The sequence below is a fragment of the Pinus tabuliformis genome, chromosome X, assembly GCF_031772625.1.
Source record: "Pinus tabuliformis cultivar Carrire ecotype Pingquan chromosome X, CPIR1, whole genome shotgun sequence".
Taxonomy (NCBI): Eukaryota; Viridiplantae; Streptophyta; class Pinopsida; order Pinales; family Pinaceae; genus Pinus; species Pinus tabuliformis.
This window is the reverse complement of record NC_142308.1, coordinates 1233786213-1233811482: the sequence shown is the minus strand read 5'-3', so window position 1 is coordinate 1233811482 and position 25270 is coordinate 1233786213. Positions and strand designations below refer to the sequence as shown.

At 41.9% G+C, this 25270-nt stretch overlaps 1 protein-coding gene across 3 annotated transcripts in view; it reads right to left on the bottom strand.

The window, feature by feature from the left end:
- The window catches only part of LOC149144405 (nudix hydrolase 19, chloroplastic-like), a 188585-nt gene that overhangs the window by 38131 nt on the left and 125184 nt on the right, over positions 1-25270 (bottom strand). For all 3 annotated transcript variants that reach the window (XM_089447621.1, XM_089447622.1, XM_089447623.1), the window contains exon 2: positions 24767-24859. In XM_089447621.1, the coding sequence (XP_089303747.1) occupies positions 24767-24859 (93 nt within the window). The remainder of the gene's footprint in view (positions 1-24766; positions 24860-25270) is intronic.

Below are 25270 nucleotides of genomic sequence, written 5' to 3'. Positions count from 1 at the left end.
GCCCAAGGAAGATCTCCCCATTCTTCTGCCAAACTTCCAACCCTAGAAAATAATGCATCAACCCCATATCCTTCATGTCGAATTCTGCTTCAAGATTCTTCTTGCAATCTTGTATGAGCCTAGATGACCCTATTAAAAACAAGTCATCCACATATAATACCAGAATAAGTGGCTCATTCTCTACCATTAAATAGTAGAGATTGGGATCAGCATCACTCTTGACGAATCCCAACTGCTACAAGTAACTATCAATCCGACCATACCATGCTCTGGGTGCCTGCTTGAGCCCATACATGGCTTTCTTTAATCTGCACACATGAGTTCTCTTTTCATGTGTTTCGAAGCCTTCGGGTTGTTCTATATACACCTCTTCTTCTATCACCCCATTCAAAAATGTTGTCTTGACATCCATCTGGTGAATCTCCCATCCCATTTGAGCTGTTAGGGATATAACGGATCTAATAGAGGTATATCGGGCTACTAGGGCGAAAGTCTCTTCATAGTCTATTCCTTCTTTCTATGCATACCCTTTTGCCACGAACCTAGCCTTGTACTTCTCTATACTGCCATCTGCAGCATACTTGATCTTGTAGATCCATCTTGATCCTACAACTGATTTATCCTCTAGTCTAGGTACTACTTCCCAGACATCATTCGTCATGATAGAACTATACTCTTCTACCATGGCATACACCCACACTTGGTGTTGAATGGCTTCCTGAAAGCTAGAGGGTTCTTCAACCTAAGCTACCAAGGCCTAGTATATGTCAGGGTGTCTACACTACCTCTTCTCGGTTCTAAGAGCTCCAACAAACTCCTCTGCGTCCCTCGGCATCTATCGTACTTCCTTGCTGGTTCTACCACTAGTGGTGGGAGGCTCAATCAATTCCTCCTCCTGGACCTTTCGTTCCATCTACTAAGAACTACCTGGATTTGCTTCCTTTGAGGGAATGTTGGTACTAGTCACTGTACTCGATCCAGGTGTCTGTCCTCCTGTTTGTCCTCCCTGCTACCCCTACTGCTGTTGGACTAATCGAACATCTACTGACTGACCTTCTGCTGGCATCTCTCGAGATTTCCTGAAAGCTCTATCCTCCATGAACTTCACATCCCGTCTCACTACAATCTTCCTGCTGCTAGGAATGTAAATTTTGTATGCCTTTGAGGTCTCGCTATATCCTACGAGGTACCCCTTTTCTGCAGTCTGATCTAGTTTTTTGTGCTTTTCGTCTAGAATGTGACAATATGCCACGCTTCCAAATATCCTGAGATGACTTACTTCCGGCTTCTTCCTAGTGAAGACACTTTCGAGTGTTCTCTTCCCCAACGCTCTGTAAGGAGTTCTATTCTACTTCCAAGTTCCGGCTTCTTCCCAATGAAGACACTTTCGAGCGTTCTCTTCCCCAATGCTCTGTGAGGAGTTCTATTTTGGATATATATCGTTGTGTTGCAAGCCTCTACCCATAAGAATCTAGGCAAGTCTTGATCATACAACATAGCTTTTGCTACCCCAACAATAGTTCTATTTTTTTGCTCTGCTACTCCATTATGCTCTGGATTGTATGGAGTTATCCATTCTCTTTTGATGTCCTCCTTTGCGCAGAAATCTGTGAAGTCTTTGTTTGTATATTCTCCACCATTATCTGAACGCAATACCTTTATCTTTTTCCCTGTCATGTTTTCAATTAGAGCCTTCAACTCTCTAAATCGATCAAAGACCTCATTGTTGGTCTTTAAGAAATAGATCTAGGTTTTTCTAAAGTGATCATTAATAAAGGTGACGAAGTATTCGCCACCACTAAGAGCTCTTGTGGACATTGGACCATAGATCTCTGAGTATATCAATCCCAATACACATTCTACTCTATTGTTTCATCTGGAAAAAGTTGCTTTAGCGTACTTCCCTAGTACGCATCCTCTGTATAAATATCATGCTCAGTACTAAGGATTGGAACTCCTATAATAGTCTCTTTGAGCATCCTCAATGCTCCATGGTGTAAGTGTCTCGTTCACTTGTGCCATAATTCATTCAGTTCCTTTTCACTATTATGACTGCACCTATCAGTGCCATTACCATTGGAGGCTCGAGCTGCAACCTATACAGTCTGTTGCTTCGAGCTCCAATTTGTCTCTTCTTCTTCTAGCTTGGATGCTTGACATATACTTTCTCTCCGATGAAGTATACATCATATCCCTTGTCCTATAACTGGGACACTAAAATCAGATTCATTCCTAACTTGGGCACATGCAGCACATTGGTGGCTCGGATGTTGTTCCTGCTTCCGTCTGAAATGCTATGGTGCCTCTCCCTACTAGAGTACACTTTGTTTTGTTTACCATAGTAATCTGGAAGTCCATTTTTTCTTCTTGATAGCTCGAGAAATATTCTCGCACTCTAATCATATGGACTGAAACCTCGCTATCAATGTACCAAACATCTACTGACGTTGAACTTGCTAAGCATGTGAATTCTTGTTAAAATTGGCAACCAAGGCAAAACTTCATGTGGGTCATCTTATTCATGGCTGATAATATTTTAATTAGATTCCTCTCGTCGAGAGGTGTAGGATTGATATGAAGATCATCCGATTCCGATAAGTATTCATGGAGATATGAATTTATTTTGATTATGGAATTATTATCAAGCCGACCTACAACTCATGTAGGCTCAGAAGCCCAACAGTCGCATCTATTCACCCACCAACGTTGTGTATAAATATAAGAGGACTTTTCCTCATTTGGACTCACTCATCTCATCACATCTCTCTCTCTCTACTGCGCAGATATGAGTCTCTTCTCTACTGCGCTGAAATGGGTCTCTCTCTCACTCATGTGAAGCCGGAAGCTGTTGAATTTGACGCTGCAACTGCAGAAGTAAAGATTGACTTGCGTGGCCTAGAAGATCTCCTCTTTGAAACTGCGCTGTAGGTTCATCTGAACCTCCTTTGAAAGCCACAACTTTTGGTGGTGGAATGAAGTCAATCCGACGAACGGTTTGCAAGATTACGACTGCCCTAGTTTGAAGCCGGAAACTGCTGAAACTGAAGCTGCAACTGCAGAAGTAAAGATTGACTTGCGTGGCCTAGAAGATCTCCTCTTTGGAACTGTGTTGTAGGTTCATCTGAACCTCCTTTGAAAGCCGCAACTTTTGGTGGTGGAATGAAGTCAATCCGACGAACGGTTTGCAAGACATCGACTGCCCTAGTTTGAAGCCGAAAATTGCTGAAACTGAAGCTGCAACTGCAGAAGTAAAGATTGGCTTGCGTGGCCTAGAAGATCTCCTCATCTGAACTGCGCTGTAGGTTCATCTGAACCTCCTCTGGAAGCCGAAACTTTTGATGGTGGAATGAAGTCAATCCGACTGTCGGTTTGTGAGATATGGTCTGCCCTAGTTTGATAATGAAGCCGCTAATGCTGATGCTACTGATCTAGGGTTTGCTACTGCTGATATGAATCAGATTTATTGTACTATTTCTCTCTGCTGAATTATTGAAGATAAAAGAAGATTTGATCAAAGGGTTTCCCCACACATTGTGGGGTTTGTCCCTGGCTAGCCGCCACATCTTGTGTCTCTTGTCTTGGCTTGTTTTTTGTCGATCGTTTAATGTTCTATCTGCACTTTACTTTATGTACATGTGATTACTAATCGGTGGAATATAATAAGAAAAAGAAGTAAACTGTTATAAGCATAGAACATACCATAACTTAACATGGTATCGGAGCTGAGGTGAAGACAAAGCCCGAGCAAGAGCAAGAGCAATCATTGAAGAGAAGATTGGCAGGGCTATCCTAAAAGAACTATGGGGTCCTCAACACTCTTTCCTGCTGAAGACAAGCTCCGTGAGAAAGCTGACTATCACAGATGGAAGATGTCTATCGATCTAACCCTTGAAGATCAAGGAGTGCTGGACCATGTAAGAGGCAATATTGTTGAGCCTTCATCAAATGCATCTGCTGCTGCCTGGAACAAATGGAAAAATGGAGAAGTCAAAACAAAGAAGATCATCCGAGACTCTATCGACAAGCGCTTGGTGGCCTACATCTCTGATCTAGACACCTCCAAGGAAATCTACGACAGACTGGTGAGTTTATTTAAAGTTAATGATGCAAATCAAGTTTTGTTTCTTAGAAATAAGTTGAGGGAAATCAAGAAGGGTAAAGATGAAAGTATGCAAGCATACTTCTTAAGAATCACCGAGATCAAGAACGATCTCCTATCTATTGGGGAAACAATTACTAACAGAGAAATGGCACTCACAACTCTCGAAGGATTACCATCTAAATGGTATGTGTTCAGGACTACTCTTCTAAACAATAATGTAATTCCTAGTTTCGAGGAATTAATGGCTAGATGCATTCAAGAACAAACAAGGGTAGAAGAGCAGGAAATGCCCTTGCCTAAAGGTCCCCCTGCTGCTTTTTCTTCTCATGCTAAGAAAAGAAATAATTCTGGGTCTAAATCGAAAAGAAAGGCTGGATTTAAGGGTGGAAGAAAAGGACGATGTTTCATTTGCAATAAAGCAGGTCACTATGCAAGGGAATGCCCTGATAGAAAGGACTCTCACCGTGACGATGATCAAAATCCCTCTCATGGTAATCGAAGGAATGGAAAATTCAACAACAAAGGAAAAAGGAATGCGGGAAATCAAGGAAGAGGGCAACCATTCAAGAAGGCTAGAAATTCTAGGTATGAATCTAACATTGTTGACGATAAGCAGGCTGAATATTATCTACCAGCTGCTCTATCTACCTCCGCTCCTTCGGACTCAATGGGAAGTTGGCTCACTGATAGTGGTGCCTCAAGACACTTCACTGGTTACAAAGAAGTACTCTATAATTTGGTAGAGAAAGAAACTAACCTAGAAATTGTCCTTGGAGATGACATGAAATACCCAGTGAAAGGTGTAGGCAATGTTTCTCTTAAATTGAATCAAGGTAATACGATTCACTTACAAGATGTATTATATGTACCTGATCTCAAAAAGAACCTGGTATCCATCTCGGCAATGGAAGACAAAGGCTATAAGGTAACCTTCAGCGATGGTAAGGTACACATATGGAAAAATAATGTTAAAGATGCTTTCACTCTTGGGTTTCGAGTTGATTCTTTATATCAAGTCGGTGGAAGTCCGCTAGGTGTCATGTCTTGTGACACAACGCTTCAGTCCGAACTTTGGCATCGGAGGTTTGCCCACCTTCATTACAAAGCTCTACCCAATGTAAGACAGATGGTAACAGGGATGCCTGAATTCCAAGTAGAGAAAGAAGGTGTATGTCCGGGATGTGCTGAAGGAAAGCTCAAAAGGCGACCATTCCCTTCAAGTCAAAGCAAGACCTCCGATATATTACAACTAGTTCACTCAGACATATCAGGTATGATGCCTGTGAACTCCTTGGGAGGATACTCATATTATCTTACTTTTACAGATGACCATTCTCGAAAGACCTGGATATACTTCTTGAAAAAGAAGGATGAAGTGTTCCCTTGGTTCCGACACTTCAAAGCCCTAATCGAGAATCAAACCGAAAAGAAGATCAAGATCTTAAGAACTGACAATGGGACTGAATATGAATCTAATGAGTTCCATGATTTTTGTAAAGAGGCTGGCATCAAGAGGGAAACTACTACACCATATACTCCTGAACAAAATGGTGTGGCAGAAAGGAAGAACCGCACAATTATGGAAGTTGTCCGGGCCATGCTACATGATCAAAGTCTTCCTAAGTTTCTATAGGCTGAAGCTACAAACACTGCCGTATATGTACAAAATCGATGCCCTCATCAAGCATTGGGTTCCAAGACTCCTGAAGAAAAATTCACCGGTAAGAAACCTGATGTTTCTCATTTTAAAATTTTTGGAAGCCCTGTATACTTTCATGTGCCGAAAGAGAAAAGAAATAAATTGGGAGCATCTGGAAAGAAGGGAATTTTCGTGGGCTATGGTGAAAATACTAAAGGCTATAGAATCTATGTAGCCGGTCAAAGGGAAGTCGTAATTAGTCATGATGTCACCTTTGACGAAAATATGGCTCTCAGCAAGGTGAACAATCTTCCGACTTTGAGGAGCTCTCAAGAAGCCAACACCAGGGAACCGAAAGAAAAGGATGATGAATCAATGCCTGATGTAGAAGAACCCATGGATCCGATCGATCCTCATCCACATGAGCCTTCCTCTTCTAGGAAGAGGCCTTCATGGCTTAGGGGGATACTTGATGATGCTGAAGGACATGCTGCACCTTGAGGAACCTTCCATCAAAGTAAGAAACTTAACAGGTATCAGGGATACCTGACCATCATGAGCATGATCATACAAAATGAGCCTTCATCATTCTCAGATGTCGTCAAGCATTAACTATGGAAGGATGCTATGACCATAGAATATGAGTCTATTATGGAGAATGATGTCTGGGAAGTAGTTCCCAGACCCTGGACAAGACAATTGTTACTTCAAAATGGCTTTACAAGATAAAGCATGCAGCAAATGGAAGTATGGAAAAGTATAAGGTTCATTTTGTTGCTCGTGGTTTATCCCAGAAGGAAGGTATAGACTATGATATTTGCACCTGTTGCCAGATATACGACCATTCGCTTGATCATAGCCCTTGTGGCTTCACAAGGATGGAACCTACATCAGATGGATGTTAAGACCGCGTTCTTGCATGGTTCTATCAAAGAAGAGGTCTATGTGGAGCAACCTGAAGGATTTGAGATTTATGATTGAAAATCTCATGTATGCAGGTTGAAGAAGGCTCTCTATGGGCTGAAGCAAGCACCCCGAGCATGGTATGAGAGGATCGATAGCTACTTGATGAAGCTGGGATTCACTAGGAGTGAAGCTGATCCTAACCTTTACTTTAAGGTTGAAGATGACAAGCCTCTCATACTGGTGTTGTTTGTGGATGACCTCTTTCTAACAAGTGCAAACCCTCTCATTCACAAATGTAAGAGGGAGATGGCTTCTGAATTTGAAATGAAGGACCAAGGACTTGAAGTGTGGCAGAAGCCAAGGGAAATTTTCCTATCTCAAGGAAAATATGTGGTAAAGATATTGAAAAGATTCGGTATGATGGACTGCAAGCCTGTGACTACCTCGAGGATCTTAACTTTTAGAAGTTATATGGTAGTGATGTCGGACTAGACTTGGGAAATGCCTCTAAGTTTCAAAAACTCATTCGCATTGATGTTCTTGGTGAACCTCCGTTCGAACATATGTTTTGCAGTTAGCATTGTGAGCTCATATTTGGTTCAGCCTCACTGGATTGATGCCAGGAATCTTCTGAGATGTCTTTAGGACACAATCTCTCATGGATTAAGATACACTGCCAGAGATGTGAGACTACTTGGATATACTGATGTTGATTGGGCAGGCAGTGTGGTGGACCGTAAGAGCACTTCCGAGTACTGTTTCACTTTGGGATCTGCTTCGATATCCTGGATGAGCAGGAAGTAGAAGTCGGTGGCTTTGAGCACCGCCGAAGCAGGATATATTGTTGCTAGCATAACCTCATGTGAGGCAGTCTGGTTGCGAAAGCTCTTCAGTGAGCTGTTTGGATTTACATTGGATACCACTGTGATTCTCTGTAACAACCAGAGGTGGGATTCGATTATTGAGGAATCCTGTATTCGTCAATTGCTCCAGCAAATAGACATCATCTGGGATATGGTAAGTCGATGAGCAAGGAAGCTCCATCACATTAAGATGATGTACAGGTTGATACACCTTGTTAAAGCCCCGAGGAAAGATCTAATCTGTGATTTTCCCAAACAACTTGGAGTCGGCAAGAAACCCTTGTACAAGGGTCCTGCATGTTGCATACATTGAGCTCTAGGAGCTCTGAGGGCTTGCGGTTCCTACTGGAGCAACATATGACCACAGGGTGACTCACCCTCCCCTGGTGGTGCACACTGGAACAAGATGATTCGTTCTCTTGTGGGACAAGATGATTCGCTCTCTTGTGGAACAGGATGATTCGCTCTCTTGTGTAGCAGGATGATTAGTTCTCCTGTGAGGCCTGGATTGATGTGTTCTCCATGGCAACCTGGATTGATGTGTTCTCCACGGTGATTATAGCAGGATTGATGTGTTCTCATGTGAGGCCTGGATTGATGTGTTCTCCACGGTGATTATAGCAGGATTGATGTGTTCTCCTGTGAGGCCTGGATTGATGTGTTCTCCATGGCAATTGTAGTAGGATTGATGTGTTCTCCTGTAAGGACAGGATTGATTAGTTCTCCTGTCGAGGCATCCTACCCATGCAGTCTGGGACTCATGGGAAGTACCTCTCATCTGATCAATGAGCAGGGAAATGAAGTTAGGGACCATAGTAGTACCGATGGGCGCATCGTTGTAACTACCGTACTCCCTACGCTAGGATGACCTCCATTGATCTGGGATCAATGATACTGGTCTGGGACCAATGGTAGGAGTTGTACCATACTATGACGCTGACTTCGGGTCGGTTGAGACTGGTCTGGGACCAGTGGTACGCACTCTGAGACTGACTTTGAGTCAGTGGAGGATGATACTGGTCTAGGACCAGTGGAGTTGTACTCACTATGACGCTGACTTCGGGTTGGTTGAGACTGGTCTGGGACCAGTGGTACATACTCTGAGACTGACTTTGAGTCAGTATGATACATCCTCGATCATTTCTTCTTCTTCATAATTCGGACAAAAGCAGAGCAGAACAGAACAATGCAAGAGCAGAGCAGAACAGAGCAAAACAGTACAGATCAGTGCAGGGCAGAACAAGACAAAGCAGAACAGGCAGAATAGAGCAGAGCAGGGCAAGGGTCAGGCTGTACAGGGCAGTGCATTTGATGGATGAATAGTAACGACCGATAGACAAATTGCAGATGAAGTTCTCCATGGTTGAGAGGGAGTGTTAAAATTGGCAACCAGGGCAAAACTTCATGTGGGTCATCTTATTCATGGCTGATAATATTTTTATTAGATTCCTCTCGTCGAGAGGTGTAGGATTGATATAAAGATCATCCGATTCCGATAAGTATTCATGGAGATATGAATTTATTTTGATTATGGAATTATTATCAAGCCGACCTACAACTCATGTAGGCTCAGAAGCCCAACAATCGCATCTATTCACCCACCAACGTTGTGTATAAATATAAGAGGACTTTTCCTCATTTGGACTCACTCATCTCATCACATCTCTCTCTCTCTACTGCGCAGATATGAGTCTCTTCTCTACTGCGCTGAAATGGGTCTCTCTCTCACTCATGTGAAGCCGGAAGCTGTTGAATTTGAAGCTGCAACTGCAAAAGTAAAAATTGACTTGCGTGGCCTAGAAGATCTCCTCTTTGGAACTGCGCTGTAGGTTCATCTGAACCTCCTTTGAAAGCCGCAACTTTTGGTGGTGGAATGAAGTCAATCTGACGAATGGTTTGCAAGATATCGACTGCCCTAGTTTGAAGCCGAAAACTGCTGAAACTGACGCTGCAACTGCAGAAGTAAAGATTGACTTGCGTGGCCTAGAAGATCTCCTCTTTCGAACTGCACTGTAGGTTCATCTGAACTTCCTTTGAAAGCCGCAACTTTTGGTGGTGGAATGAAGTCAATCCGACGAACGGTTTGCAAGATATCGACTGCCCTAGTTTGAAGCCGGAAACTGCTGAAACTGAAGCTGCAACTGCAGAAGTAAAGATTGACTTGTGTGGCCTAGAAGATCTCCTCATCTGAACTGCGTTGTAGGTTCATCTGAACCTCCTCTGGAAGCCGAAACTTTTGATGGTGGAATGAAGTCAATCCGACTGTCTGTTTGTGAGATATGGTGTCTGTTTGTGAGATATGGTCTGCCCTAGTTTGATAATGAAGCCGCTATTGCTGATGCTACTGATCTAGGGTTTGCTACTGCTGATATGAATCAGATTTATTGTACTATTTCTCTCTGCTAAATTATTGAAGATAAAAGAAGATTTGATCAAAGGGTTTCCCCACACATTGTGGGGTTTGTCCCTGGCTAGCCGCCACATCTTGTGTCTCTTGTCTTGGCTTGTTTTCTTCGATCGTTTAATGTTCTATCTGCACTTTACTTTATGTACATGTGATTGCTAATCGGTGGAATATAATAAGAAAAAGAAGTAAACTATTATAAGCATAGAACATACCATAACTTAACAATTCTTCCTCTAATCTGGAAGATAATTCAAAGACATCTTGAGTTTCCATTTTTGTGCCATTTTTTTTCTAACAATCTCTGACGTTATCCTGCCCTAGCAACTGCCTGCAGAAAACTGCATCCCACCAGAAAAACCTCTTTGTTGTACCTTCTGATGCGCATCATAGATATCTGAGTATATCAATCCCAATACACATTCTGCTCTATTGTTTCTTCTGGAAAAAGTTGTTTTAGCGTACTTCCCTAGTACGCATCCTCTGTATAAATCATCATGCTCAGTACTAAGGATTGGAACTCCTATAATAGTCTCTTTGAGCATCCTCAATGCTCCATGGTGTAAGTGTCTCGTTCGCTTGTGCCATAATTCATTCAGTTCCTTTTCACTATTATGACTGTACCTATCAGTGCCATTACCATGGGAGGCTCAAGCTGCAACCTATACAGTCTGTTGCTACGAGCTCCAATTTGTCTCTTCTTCTTCTAGCTTGGATGCTTGACATATACTTTCTTTCCGATGGAGTATACATCATATCCCTTGTCCTGTAACTGGGACACTGAAATCAGATTCATTCCTAACCTGAGCACATGCAGCACATTGGTGGCTCGGATGTTGTTCCTACTTCTGTCTAAAATGCTATGGTGCCTCTCCCTACTAGAGTACACTTTGTTTTGTTTGCCATAGTAATCTGGAAGTCCATTTGTTCTTCTTGATAGCTAGAGAAATATTCTCGCACTCCAGTCATATGGGCTGAAACCTCGCTATCAATGTACCGAACATCTACTGACGCTGAACTTGCTAAGCATGTGAATTCTTCCTCTAATCTGGAAGATAATTCAAAGACATCTTGAGTTTCCATTTTTGTGCCATTTTTTTTTCTAACGATCTCTGACGTTATCCTGCCCTAGCAACTGCCTGCAGAAAACTGCGTCCCACCAGAAAAACCTCTTCGTTGTACCTTCTGCTGCGCTGCTCCCTCTGTCGCTGACAAATCTCAATCTAGAATCTTACCTCTCTGTCGACTCACTCAGAGAGAGATTTCCCTCAAAAATCTAGCCCTCTGGCCTGAACTGCACAAACCCTTTGGGGATTCAAATTGTTGCCTCTACAGGAATTTCGAATTCCCTTCTTCCTTCAGCACTGGGTCTTTCAGCTCTGTTCTTCTTGCTTCACCTATTGCTCTGATACCATGTGAAAATTCCTAAACCCGGAATCCCTACTGCAACAACTGATATTACTTCTCCTACTTGTTAAACCATACAAGTTATTTACCATGTTCTACAGTAAATATCAAAGTAAATACAATTGCAGCATTCACTATTTAAAATAATATGCCGAAACAAGAAACTGAACAAAAAAAGATACAACACAATGACACAGTTATTTTTTGACAAATGTCCCCGGAAAAACCCAATGCGGGAAAACCGGTGCAGCAGATGAGGGTTTCTTTATTATTCTTCAGCAAAAATTTCATGTACAAGATACAACCAGCAGAATAGAAGAGGATTCTCTGTGAGAATTTTTACAGACACTTCTCGACGAGTTTCTGATTCAGGAGAGGACCTACTGCCCCCTCTGTGTCTCACTACGTCAGCCCCTGCATGAGAACTACGCTATCCCACTGTCACACTACCTTTGCGTTGTCCTCCTTCTGCTCTGTGTCTTTTGTTCCTGACCTCCAGATTGATGTTGATACCCTCTCTCTCTCTCCTTCTCACCTGCAACTCTCCCTCTGATTTGATTTTCTCTTGCCTAACTTCGACCAATGAGAAAATGGAACTTACTCGGATAACTGAGTATCTGCCTCTAGTGAGTTTTCCAAATGCCCATCAATGTCCTTATAATCCTCCAGTTGAAAACCAACGGCCCAAATTAGATTCTAATCAATGGCTCAGATCATTTGGACTCGATCTTCGTCTTCTTCTAGAAGTTACACCCACAGTTTAGACAAATACTCATTAATTATTTTAATTTCCTAAGTTTAGACTTAGGGACCCATTAAAAAATAATCAATTATTTTAATAAAACTGTCTCCGGGTGGAATTTCCCAAAACAATTTCTAGGTATTGTGGAATACATGTGTCTAAGTCTCCCTGCAAAATTTGAGACTTAGAGCACATCCAATGCTACCAGAAATCAACACTGCTAGATGCTTGATTGAAGGAAGTAGAGGTTGTTACATAATGTTGTTGAGCAGAGACTGATTTGCTTAATTATTGGAGTTGACGATTATCTGAGACAGAGATGTGCAGGATTGTTTCTTGAGCTTAATTGTCTTGAGATTGTTGTTCAGTGAAATAAGGCAGAGAATCTGACAACAGAGTATTGGGCTAATATAATGATGATCATGCCTTGAGCAAAGATGATTCGCTGACAGAGAAGTTCATATGTAGAGAATAGAAGGAGGATTGTGTTATTGAAGTGTTTTGCTATCACATGCTTGACAGCAATATTTTATGACAATTGACAGTGACCTTGATCTTAATAACTTTGATATTTGACAGTGACCTGGATATATAGCAGTGATCTTAATATGACAATAATCTCACAGTGACCTTGATCTTGATATAACCTTAATGTATCTGGCAATAACCTTGTAAACCTTGCATGGAATTGATCTGTTGCATGGCAGTGATCTTGATAGCAGTATGATAAGGACCTCATTATGGCCTGATGATGATTTGACAGTGAGACTAGATTAGAATTATTGTGATCTTGTATTACTAATTAGAGATGTATGGCAATGACATAACAGTACCTTTATGACAGTGAACTTGTTGCATGGTTGACTCTACAGAACTCTTGATTACAGTGATCTATATAAGACAGTGAAGCAGTGACCTAGTTGACAATGAGACAATTATAGATATGATAACAGTGATCTTGAGGAACAATGATGCAGCAATGACTTTGATGGGCAATAGTAGTCTATATGATTGTGATAGAATTTGATTGGAAGTGACCATTTATATATTAGTGGCATGGATGTGGTGACCTTAACATGACTATGGCAATAACTTTGACATTACAGTGACCATTATAACCTTGATGCGGTGATACCTAACAGTGTTCCTGATATATAACAGTGATGTACTATTATGATGTGTGCAGTGATGGTAGGGCAAGAGTGACCTAGTATGGCAGTGATTGAGTTAGTGTGCAGCAGTAGCAACAGTGAGCAGTAGAGGCAGTAGTAGACAGTGACAAGCAGTGGATAATAGTGTAGTGGTAACAGTGGGTAGTAGTGCAACAGTGGCAGCATTAGACAATAGCAGCATTGAACAGCAACAGTAGCAGCAGTGGCAAGTAGCAGCAATAGCAGTAGCAACAGTGCACAGCAGAGGCAACAGTGACAACTGAAGTGCAGCAGCAGAGGCTACAACATGATGAGGAGTAGAGTGTATCTGGGTCATTGTCCCTAGTACAGGAACCCAAACTTAGGGAGCAATTGCTTCCTTCTGGCCTTGCTAGTAAAACCTTTGGGGAGTACTTTACTTCCTTCCTATTTATCTGGTAAATTTGTATGTACATCATACATAACAAAGCACTAGGTTGAGACAAAATTTCTGTGTATTGTTCATGTGATGCTTTATGTTCCATCTTGATGCTCTTAATAGTTAAAGGAATCTAACCAATTGTAAAAATTAGAGGAGATACTGATTCACCCCCCTCTCAGTATTTCCAACAATGCCTCCCTTTATTGTCTTAGAATGCTAACAGATAGGTTGGTTTGCAGCACTTTCGCCTTTTCTTTGAGTGATTTTGAGTGACACTTGGATGATTGGCCCTTGGGGGCTTCAACTAGCACAATAAGACTTCAATGTTCCGGCATTTGACTTATCTTTGCCTTTACTCCATCTGACAACCAAAGGAGAAAGAAGTCATGTTCCACGTGTGGTGCAAATGCTTGAAAAGGCTTGATTTGTTGCCACTTTGCTTGAGTGTTGAGCCGATTTGGCTTGGAGATGACACTTACTTGACCTTTCTTTTTTATCCACCTCATTATTAGTCTCCAAACGGGTTGCTTGCAATGCCACATGTAAATCCCTGTTGCCCGAAAAGTGGGTCCATTATTGTAACGAGAGATCTGTGAGGGCATTCTAACTACTTCGAAAGACAAGTGGTTCATGGAATAGGCAATGAAATGGACACCCTCTTTGCCTCAGAGATGTAGCATGATGCTTAGGGAGATGCAAATGCATTGGGAATTGTGAGACTATCAAGATGCAGAACTAATGCCAAAGGGGAGTAGAAATTACATAAAGACACATGGCACATGTGGGGTAGGGGGTGCACCAGGATCCAAAGGGAAATCGTCTAGGAAAAGTACATATGGTGATCACCCTTACAAGGCTTTATGACGTAGGTGCTCCCTTAAACTATGAGTACTAGTAGTGTCTAAACCATGATACCCGCAACACCATCCCAAGGTATAAGAATACCCACCAAGGGGGAGTCAGCAGTGCCACAAAGGCAGACATACCATGAAATGAACAAAACCAGAAGTAGCCATGGTCGTCCACACCAACAGGGATCTAAGAGTCGCGTTGATAAAATAACACACGCCCACGTGGTTTTACAAGTGTATAAGGCACATCCTTTGGGCTTATATGGTGTGGCCAAAAGTTCTGGAGTACCCTTCTTGAAAGAGGGGTAACAAGACGTAAAAGTGCAAGTGCAATTGAATGATGAAACATGTAGTTTGGCATAAAGGATTCAAGTGTCAACCATTGAGGACATAGTGCATGAAGGATGATAATGACAAGGAGCACAACAAAGGGCATAATAAATAAGAAGAAAAAAATGCAATAGCAGATAAAAATAGTGAGCCAAAGGGAGTCAGAACGTCCAACATGGATCTAAACAATTAGATTCGGCACTAAAGAGTTCAAGAGGAAGATTAAGAGTCAGGCATTGGAATAAATAGATTAATAAAACTAAGGCATGTGTTCACCTATCTAGTCAATGAATTAACTTATCGAGCAACCATATGTAGCTTTGAGTAGTGAGTCGGCTAAGAGGAAAGACATGATTAAAGTATTGAGAGCTCCAAGTTGTAATATAATATTTATGCACCCTAAGATTGAACAAATATGAATAAAACATTACCCCGTTTAAGGAATTTGGTTATGTAAATATGAATGTGATTAAATGTATGTTTATTTGTGTTAAGTGTCACAAGTTGTTTCCCAACAGAGGTGAGATTTGGGACACCACAACCCCAACTATGTCATTTAGTACTAGAGCAAGGTTGAGCTCTAATAGAGAAAACTAAATAAAACGAAATTATTGAAGGAGAATATAGAAGTCATCTGAGAAGAAGTGGTGAGAACAGGTAGAAAAACGACAACAAATAGAGATTTACAAGTGCTAAAAAGAAGAATAGAGTTGGCGAATAGACAACAAACTAGAGATGTTGAAGAGAGTGGCCTAGAATCAAAAGGTGAGATGCAAGAATGTGATATCGCAAGTCATATTATAAGTTATTGATAACTAAGAAACCTACAAATATGGAAATTTTCCTACACTGGTGAAAGCTTGAAAGTAGAAGAGTTGATAGATTAGCTTAGTGAATTGGAGAAATACATCAATTTTGGAGGGATGAAAGACTCCCAAAAGGAAAAAATTCACTAGTATAAAGATGAAGGGATATGTTGTTATTTGGTCAAATTTTGTGTAGCATGAACAAATTTTGAAGGGTAAAGAGATGTCAAGGAGATGAACTAAGATGGTCATGAAGTTGCACGAGAAGTTCTTGCTTGTGGATTACAAAAAAAACATCAATCCAATAATTCTAGAACCTAAGATTCAAAAAAAAAGTTAAAGTGTACAAGAGTACAAAGAAGAACACAAAAAGATATCAATTCTAGTTGGGCACAAAAGGGATGAAGACCAGTAGGTCTCAATTTATATTAATGAGTTGAAGTTTGTCATTGATAATGAAATAAGTTTGCATAAGCTACATTCAATAGTTAAGGCATATTAATTGGTACTAAAAATTGAGAAGAACTTAGTGCACAACACCAAAACAAGGAATTTTGGCAAAAGAGAAGGCATTAGCAGTAGATGCAAATGCAGAGGTAGAGACCATAACTCCACAAAGAAGGTCAACCTCATGTGCAAGAAGAAGACAAAGAAGTTAGAGGAGAATGTCACAACGTGTAGAGGTTGAGGTAGAGATTGCAGATTCTTCAAAGGAAAAGGACAAGGATATGATGCTAATTCGAGACAAATTTATTATTATACACTAGGCAAACGAACACAAGTCACTTGAGTGTCCACGCCAAAAGGATGTGCATGGAAATTGTTGGAAACCTAGATAATACTAAGAAGAGGAGTGAATCAATATTATACAATTCTTAATGATTTTAAGATCTTCAAGTTAATAATAAACCACACAATAATACCATAAATCAAACAGCGCACACATAGATCAAGAGACACAAATATTAAATGGAAACCCATACGGGAGAAAATCACAAAACTTATGTATGAATATTGTTGTAGGCTCCAACCTACTATTACATTCAATTTACTGGCACCAACCAAAAGGAGACACCCATTCCCTAAGATTTACATGCACCAAACTAAAGGAGACACCAATCCCCTAATCTTTACAGGCACTAACCTGATGAAGACACTTATCTGTTGATTTGCATGCACCAACCTGCTAGAGGCACCAACCCCCTAAGATTTGCAAGAACCAACTTGTTGTGCCTATCAGATCACTTTTTCATACATTTTCAAACTCATATTTACAAGTTTTTCAAATCAAACTTATACAAACTAATTAACCACTTTGTGAAAATTCTTGAATCTAACACATCAGAAACCCCTACTGCAATTACTAGTTTACAATCTCCTACTTGTTCTTTACATTAACAAGTTATTTAATTGCATAAACATCAAAGTAAACACTATTGCAACCTTCACAGATGTACAGATCATGCACTGAAGTAAACAAAAACAATAACACAAGGGACACTGTTATTTTTGGACAATTGTCCCCAGAAAAACCCAATTCGGGAAAACTGGTGCAGCATATAGAGGGTTTGTATTATTAAGCAGATTCGTGAATACAAATAGGGTGCCAGAAATGGCTCACCCAACAGAGAATATCCTCAACAGTAGTACCTCTATCCGAAGACAAATATTCCAGCAAATCAGTAAACAGATGATCAAACCCCACAATGACTTCAGTTGTTCCCTATGCTGGACAAAGAAAGCTACTCCAAGCACTGCTCTGGAACTGTGTCACTCCTTCAAGAGCTGCGTCACCCTCTCCCAGCTCAGAATCTGTTGATCTGCTCCCAGTCTGTCCCATAGAATCCCCCAGCGCTGCCCTTGAAGCCCTCTACGACTTCTGCGTCAGCTTCTACTGCTTTTGCGTCCTCTACATCGGCTCCTACAACCTCTGCATCATTCCTTCTAGGGTCTGCATTGTCTCTCCCGGCACTGCACTACCTCTCTGTTATGTATTCTTCAGCCTCAGATGGAAATCACTTGCTGAACTGCCCCTCACTACAACTCTGATCTCCAACTCGATTTCCTCAACAAACCTCACCACAGAAAATCGAATTCTTGATCTCTCTTGGTTTATCTCCAACTGACCTCCAAGCCTCCTCTTGTACTTTTCATGTTGACGATTCAACAGCCGAGATTAAGTCCCTAATAAACGGCTAAGATTAGAACTGGCTTGATCCTCGTCACTTAGAACTTTCTCACCCATTTTATATTAATACACATTAACATTTTTATTTTTCTAAGTTTAGACTTAGGAACTCATTAAAATATTAATTATTTTAATATCTCCTCATCCGGGTGGAATTTCTCCAAACGATTTCTGGGTCCTTGAGATCTCATATGCCTTAGCCTCTCCACCAAATTTCATGGCTAGAGCACATCCAATGCTACCCAAAATCAACACTCCCTCTTAGCAAGGAATGTGCTCTAGCAATGCTTCACCATAGAAGCATCACTCTGATCCTCCACATCGGACCTCTGTGTTGATGCTTGGCCTGCTGCCCTGCATCCATTACACTGCTACTTCCTATACCGTTGCCCATGACACTGCCACTGCGACTGCTACATCTGTACTGTAGCTCCCTCTCAAAATGTTGCCTCATGCTGCCCATAGCACTGCCACTGCTAACTGTTGCACTGCAACCCAGTTACTGAGAAGTAAGTAACTGACTTCACCCAAACATTGACATCCTGGTCAGTCTGGAAACCTCGTGATGCTGAAGCCACCTCTGTTGCTATCCTGTGCTGCCACTAAGTTGCTGCAACCTCTTATGTGCCTCTCACACTGCTACAACCTCCACTGCGCTGCTACAGACTTTTGCACTCTAGCACTGCCTTGTCGCTCCATCACACCTTGCTCCACCCGACACCTATCATCATGCTATTATCGTTAAGGGCTCCCGTAGCCGTATGTGATCCAAGAGTTTGGGCACCTCAAGGATCCTGCCCCTATTTCTGTAGTCCTCTTGACTACAGCTCTATGTCTCCCCACCTCTTCTCTAGAGGCGCATGAGCACTCATGGCACAATCATCATCAGTCTCGACATCCTTCTCCACCTTTGCTGGAGCAACCTTTGAGTCGGAAGCTTCTCCCTTTCCTTTCTTCCTGGGGCACTGAGAGGCATAATGTCCCAGCTCCCCACAATTGAAGCACTTGACCTTGGAGATGTCTTTCTTCTTCCTCTTCTGAACCTCCTATTGTCTCGTTGATGCGAGAGCTGAATCCTCCTCCTCCTCCTCCTTAATTCGAATTCCCTTACTGCTATTCCCCGCCTTGGTCAATCTCTTGAGCTCTTCCTGTCAAAGAGTTGCCCACATCTCCTGCCAACTGGGGAGAGTCACTTTGCCCAAAATGCTTTGGACAAATGTCTCCCACTCCTCGAAGACCACATTCAGGTCAATCCTGACCATGAACACTAGATCCGAGCTAGACCCCATGGAAGTAAGCTGGTCTCGAATCCCTTGCAATCTAAGAAGGAAAGGATCTATCTCCTCTCCTTTCTGCATCTGATATGACCTCAGCTGATTTTCCAGTAACATCTTTCACTACACGGAAGACCCCTGGTATAAGGTGGTCAGGGTCTTCCACATCTCCCTTATTGTGTTCTTCTCAGCAATATGTGGTATTACAAGATCCTTGACCCCATCTAGGATCATGCATTTCGCCTTCGCCTGGGCCTCCTCATACTTCTCATTTGCATCAGGGTCAACTGGGACAACTAATGTTCTCAAGGCATAGTCTTTGATGCGATGTTTATCCAGAATTGTTAGGATCCTTACCTTCCAGATGACAAAATTAGAAGCCTCCTGGTCCCTCAATCCGTTCACTGCCATCTCTACTCCTAGACTCCCTCTAAGTCCTGATTTCCCTCTCGAAAATCCTTCGGCCAACTGTCGAATCACTCCTCTCCAATCCTCCTTTACCGCTGCAACCCAGATCTAGATTTCTTGGCTAGAAATCTGTCAAGGTAGTGCTTCCCTCTACCTTGGTTTAGTCTCCTTAGACATTGTTCTGCACTGACAGAAACAACGTCCCACCAACTCCTCAAATCGAAACTTTCTCAACTCCCTTAGCCCCGGCAACTTCAGAATCTGTGCCCTTATGGCTCTGTGCAATCACAATGAGTGTTGGATCAACTCCTCCTAGCCACTGCATCAATCCTTCCTGGCTCAGAAAGATGACTTGGCACTGCATAAGCTTGATCTGCTCCCCTTTGCCTCTGCGCTGCCCTGGACAGCTGACGCAGCTACTGCGTGGGCTCCTCCCAGCTACTGCATCACCTTCACCTGGCTCAGAGTGCTAATGCAGGCACTGCGTGAGCCTCTGCCTCACCTTCTCTGCACTGCATCCCTCCTTCTGCATCTCTAGCTTTGGAACAGCACTATCACTCGAGACAATTGCTTTTCTGCTGCAAATTCTCCAGATTTCTTGGCTAGTGTCTTCAATCGTCTATGATCTGCAATCCCTCTGATACCATGTGAAAATTCTTGAATCTAACACATCAGAAACCCCTACTGCAATTATTGGTTTACAATCTCCTACATGTTCTTTCCATTAACAGGTTATTTAATTGCATAAACATCAAAGTAAACACTATTGCAGCGTTCACAGATATACAGATCATGCACTGAAGTAAACAGAAACAATAACACAAGGGACACCGTTATTTTTGCACAATCGTCCCCGAAAAACCCAATTCAGGAAAACCGGTGTAGCATATAGAGGGTTTGTATTATTAAGCAAATTCATGAATACAAATAGGGTGCGAGAAATGGCTCACTCAACAGAGAATATCCTCAACAGTAGTACCTCTATCCGGAGACAGATATTCCGGAAAATCAGCAAGCAGATGATCAAACCCCACAGTGACTTCAGTTGTTCCCTATGCTGGACAGCGAAAGCTGCTCCAAGCACTGCTCTGGAACTGCGTCACTCCTTCAGGAGTTGTGTAACCCTCTCCCCGCTTAGAATCTGTTGATATGCTCCCAATCTATCCCACAAAATCCCCCAGCATCGCCTCTGAAGCCCTCTACGACTCCTGCGTCAGCCTCTACGACTTCTGCGTCCTCTGCGTCAGCTCCTACGACCTCTGCATCAGGCTATCAACCCTTCTAGGGCCTGCGTTGTCTCTCCCGGCACTGCGCTGCCTCTTTGCTATGTATTCTTCAGCCTAAGATGGAAATCCCTTGCTAAACTGCCCCTCACTGCAACTCTGATCTCCAACTCGATTTCCTCAGCAAACCTCGCCCCAGAAAATCAAATTGTTGATCTCTCTTGGTGTATCTCCAACTGACCCTCAAGCCTCCTCTTATACTTTTCCTGTTGACAATTCAACGACCGAGATTAAGTCCCTAATCAACGACTAAGATTAGAACTGGCTTGATCCTCGTCACTTAAAACTTTATCACCCATTTTATATTGATACACATTAATATTTTTATTTTCCTAAGTTTAGACTTAGGAACTCATTAAAAATATTAATTATTTTAATATCTCCTCATCCGGGTGGAATTTCTCCAAACGTTTTCTAGGTCTTGGAGATCTCATGTGCCTTAGCCTCTCCACCAAATTTCATGGCTAGAGCACATCCGATGCTACCCAAAATCAACACGCTTCTCCAACTTGGCCTTCTTCAAGATTTCTTCTGTTTCTTCTCAGATCTATTTTGTACCCCAGTTCTTTATTGTCTCTTCAGATCTAAACATAAACACATCTTTTCCACCACTTTAGTCATAAGTTCCATGTACCCTGTGTACTTCTGTGGCTACTTCTTAATGCTAGTAGACTCAACTCTTTTCTGATCTCCCTTAACCAAATCCTCTTCCCACTTGGCTCAAACTCTCCCTATACTGGAAGCCTCTGACTGAGTGGCTGCCACCACTCACCCTGGGCTATGGTCCTCATCATCATCATCTTCCTACTGGTCAACCCAATTGCCAACTAGCTTAACCTGAAACTAAGATATTGGCTGAGTCTCCATCTTGAGAGCTCTATCCTACTCTCACTCAACCATCACTTCTCTACTCTGAGAACTCCCTCCCTTGCTGCTCAAGGTTGCACCTGTCTCTACCTGCAACTTATAGAGATTCTTCACCCTCACACCTATCTGCTTCTTACATCCAAAAGTTAAGTGTTGGAGGTACGTCTTACCTCTGTTGAAGATGATATCATATCCCTTGTCCTCAAGGGTAGCTACCAAAACAAGATTCTGCCTCAATCCTGGAACATAAAGAACATCTTTGAGATGAAGAGGATTACCTAACTCCCTCTAAAAACTGACAGTACCAACTCCTCTAGCTGCATACTGACCATCATCTCCTAGCTCAATCTGAAACTACATGTCCTTCTCGTTCAGGTGGTTGAAACTATTCTTGTTCTCGGTCATGTGGAAGGATGCTCCTTAATCAATATACCATATATTTCTATTTGTTGAGCTTGCCATGCAAGCAATAAATGAGAAATCTTTCTCGAATTGGGCAAAAAAGTCATCTACCTCCATTGATGCAGCAACGTGATCCTTCCCAACCCCCTTCTTCTTACCAGGACACTTAGAAGCATAGTATCCAAACTCATGGCAATGAAAGCACTTGATCTTGCTTAGATCCTTCTTCTTGCCCTTTTCACTGGACTCGACCTCTCCTTGGCCATTCTTGCCCTTGGCCTTGCTACTCTTGCCTGCCAGGGCATAGTTCTCCTCGTCCTCTGTCATAACTGATCTCCATTTTATGGTTCCTCTTCAGATCTCTTCATGTATGCAGTGAGTCCAAAACCTTTCCCAATTTGGGAAGTTCTCTCTCCCACTAACAGCATCCTGGAACGCTTTCCACAACTTGTGAGGTCCTATTAAGGCAAAACTTACAAGGTCATGATCAAATACAACCACGCCCACACCACCTAGTTCATCTCGTACCCAAGTGAACCTTGACAAATATGTGTCGATGGGCTCATCCTTGCTCATCTGGATACTCCTCAGCTTCTCCTTAAGAGCAAGCTTCCTAGTATCACTGTTACTCTGATATAGCTTCAGGATGGTATCGTACATCTCAAAAGTTGTCTTCTTCTCATGGATATGAGGCACTATATGATCTTTGACCCCTTCTAAAATAATCCTCCTTGCCTTGATATCATTCTTATTATGTTGGGCCAATTGTTGTGGGTCTTGAGGTGGCGCTATTGCCTGCTTGATGAATTCTCCCACCCCATTATCTTCCAGCATTATCGCTATCCTCCTTTTCCATGGAAGGAAGTTTGATGCTCCCTCTAAACAGTGATCTGCTTTCACCCCTTGGTATGCCATCCTGCTTCCCCTGAGATTTCTCTAAAAAAATGCCCACTAACAGCCTGTAATCCTTCACAAGAGGCCGTACTTGGGGCTTGGAGGTTGCCCACTTCACTGTTCCTTTAGTCCTTCAAAAGTCTGCAAAATCTTGGGCTTCAATATATCTGTCACTGCTAGCACTCTTGTTGTCCTTCACAAGACCTTTGGTCTGGACGATTACTTCTGTCCCCAAATCAACTCGGCTTGTGCATCTAAGTCTGAAGCTTTGACCCTCTAGTTAAGGCTAGTGACTGTCCATGTCAGCTCCCCCAAACATGGTGCAAAACCCCCCCAGGAACCTGTGGTTATCCTCCTACAAGCCTTCTATATGTGCTGGACTATAGGACTGTTTTGTCACCTGTTCAGGCCTTTCAGCCCCTCCAAAACAAAGGCTACAAGGCTCGCCCCACCTTCCAGAATACACAGAAAAATCTTGGCTTATGTAGCTGAGAAATCCACACAAAAAAAAATGTACAAATCTGTCCTCCTCTACTCGGCCTGCTCTGCTACCAAACCCGGCTCCTAGACAGTCACAAGAACAAACCAACCAGGACTCGTTCTCACCATTGCTAAGCTCCAAAGATCTGCAGCCTAATCAGATATATTCCTCCTCTATGACAAGTTGTTCTTAGATGTGCTATCTTTATTCTAATCCATGCTCTGATACCATGTAGAAAATCAACGAAATTCTGATCTACTGTAGTGAACAATCTGAAAACTGAAAACTAGTTTCTTTTCACTAAAACACAGAATTTCTCTACTTCAAATTTGCAGTGGAATAGGAACAGAAATAAATACAATTCAAGACAGAATTTTTATAGGGAACCCAACTGGGAAAACCCTCTGCTTGTTTATTGATAGAAACTGAGCAATTGATCTCTTACAAATACAACTGTTTCACTTAGAGAATACACCCTTCTCCCTGCTTATCCTAAGCATGAAACCCTTGCAAGAATGCTGATCAAGCTGCCCTCTTCCCTTCCTCCTGCTCTGCTCTGAATTCCTAGCATCAACCCAAGGAAACAAGTCCCTAATTCCTTGCGCAAGAGCTGATCCTTTAGTTCCTTAATTCTAGCGCATGAGCCAAGGGAAAACTGCCTTCTACCAACTCGCACAAGACTTGTTCCTGCCACGTTTACTTACAAGTTTACACACAAAACTGGTGCATACAAGAATGAATACAATTGTGCCTTTGTTCCTTCTTTATAGAAATTCGGATGGCTAAAATTAGTGAATTTCGAGTTAAGGAATGATTTTGTGATTGATTGTGTTAGCATGGGTTAACTGCTCATGCAACTCGTCCTCTTTCAAGTCAACCACATGAAACTCAATCACTTGTGTTTTTCCTCAATCAACTCAAACTAGAAAATCAAGAACTCAACCTTCAATTTCAACACATCAGTTAACTGCATCCTACCTCGTCCTAATTTATAGGGAATCTCCTAATTTTTAGGAACTCGATTCATGCACAAAAAGGAACTCGTTCTGGCTCCTATGATTAAGACACAAATCAAGGAACCCTTTTCTCGCTAATATTTTCAACATGGAATTAATCCAGTGGTAATGCAAATGCTAGAAGTGTTTGTTTCCATTAACCTGACTGTGTCCGTGTATTTAATTGTTCTACCACGGATATGTGTTTCATTTTCATTTGCGGTCCATATTTGCCTTAAAATTACCATAAGTTTGTAAAAAGCAGGGCAAAGGAACACTGATGAAGCAGAAACTGAAAAAAATACATTTCAAATGCAAGTAAAGGCGAAAAATTAAGGAAGAGAGAACTCACCATCTAATTCCTTTTTATCCACACAAATATCGAAGGACTTGGCAAATGCAAAAAATCCCACCATCAACTGGCATGGCATACTGCTTGGGCCAACTGCAAACTTAATCTTGTCAGAAGCGACATAAAAGAAAATGTAATGTAGTTTCCAGCAGGAATGCAACAACCAATTACAATATTACAAGAAAAAAAGGGCCAAATAGATGAAATAGAATGAACTGCTTTTGAAGGCATTTCTCTGAAATTATTTTCAGTAGTGTGCATAGTGAATGAATGCAGATAAATGCTATAAGTTCTCTTTTGTCCATCATATCTTGCATTTGTAAAACATAACTGCCAGTTGTGCAAGGTTAGTTCTCTTATATATTGAATTTGCAATGATTTCAGACCATTCCTTTCATGCGGCAGTTAACCTATTGTTTCAGGTCTAACAAATAACACAGAAGTAAGATGAGAGCAAACAATTAGCCAGTAGAGCATACACTCGATGCTATAGAACTAACTTCA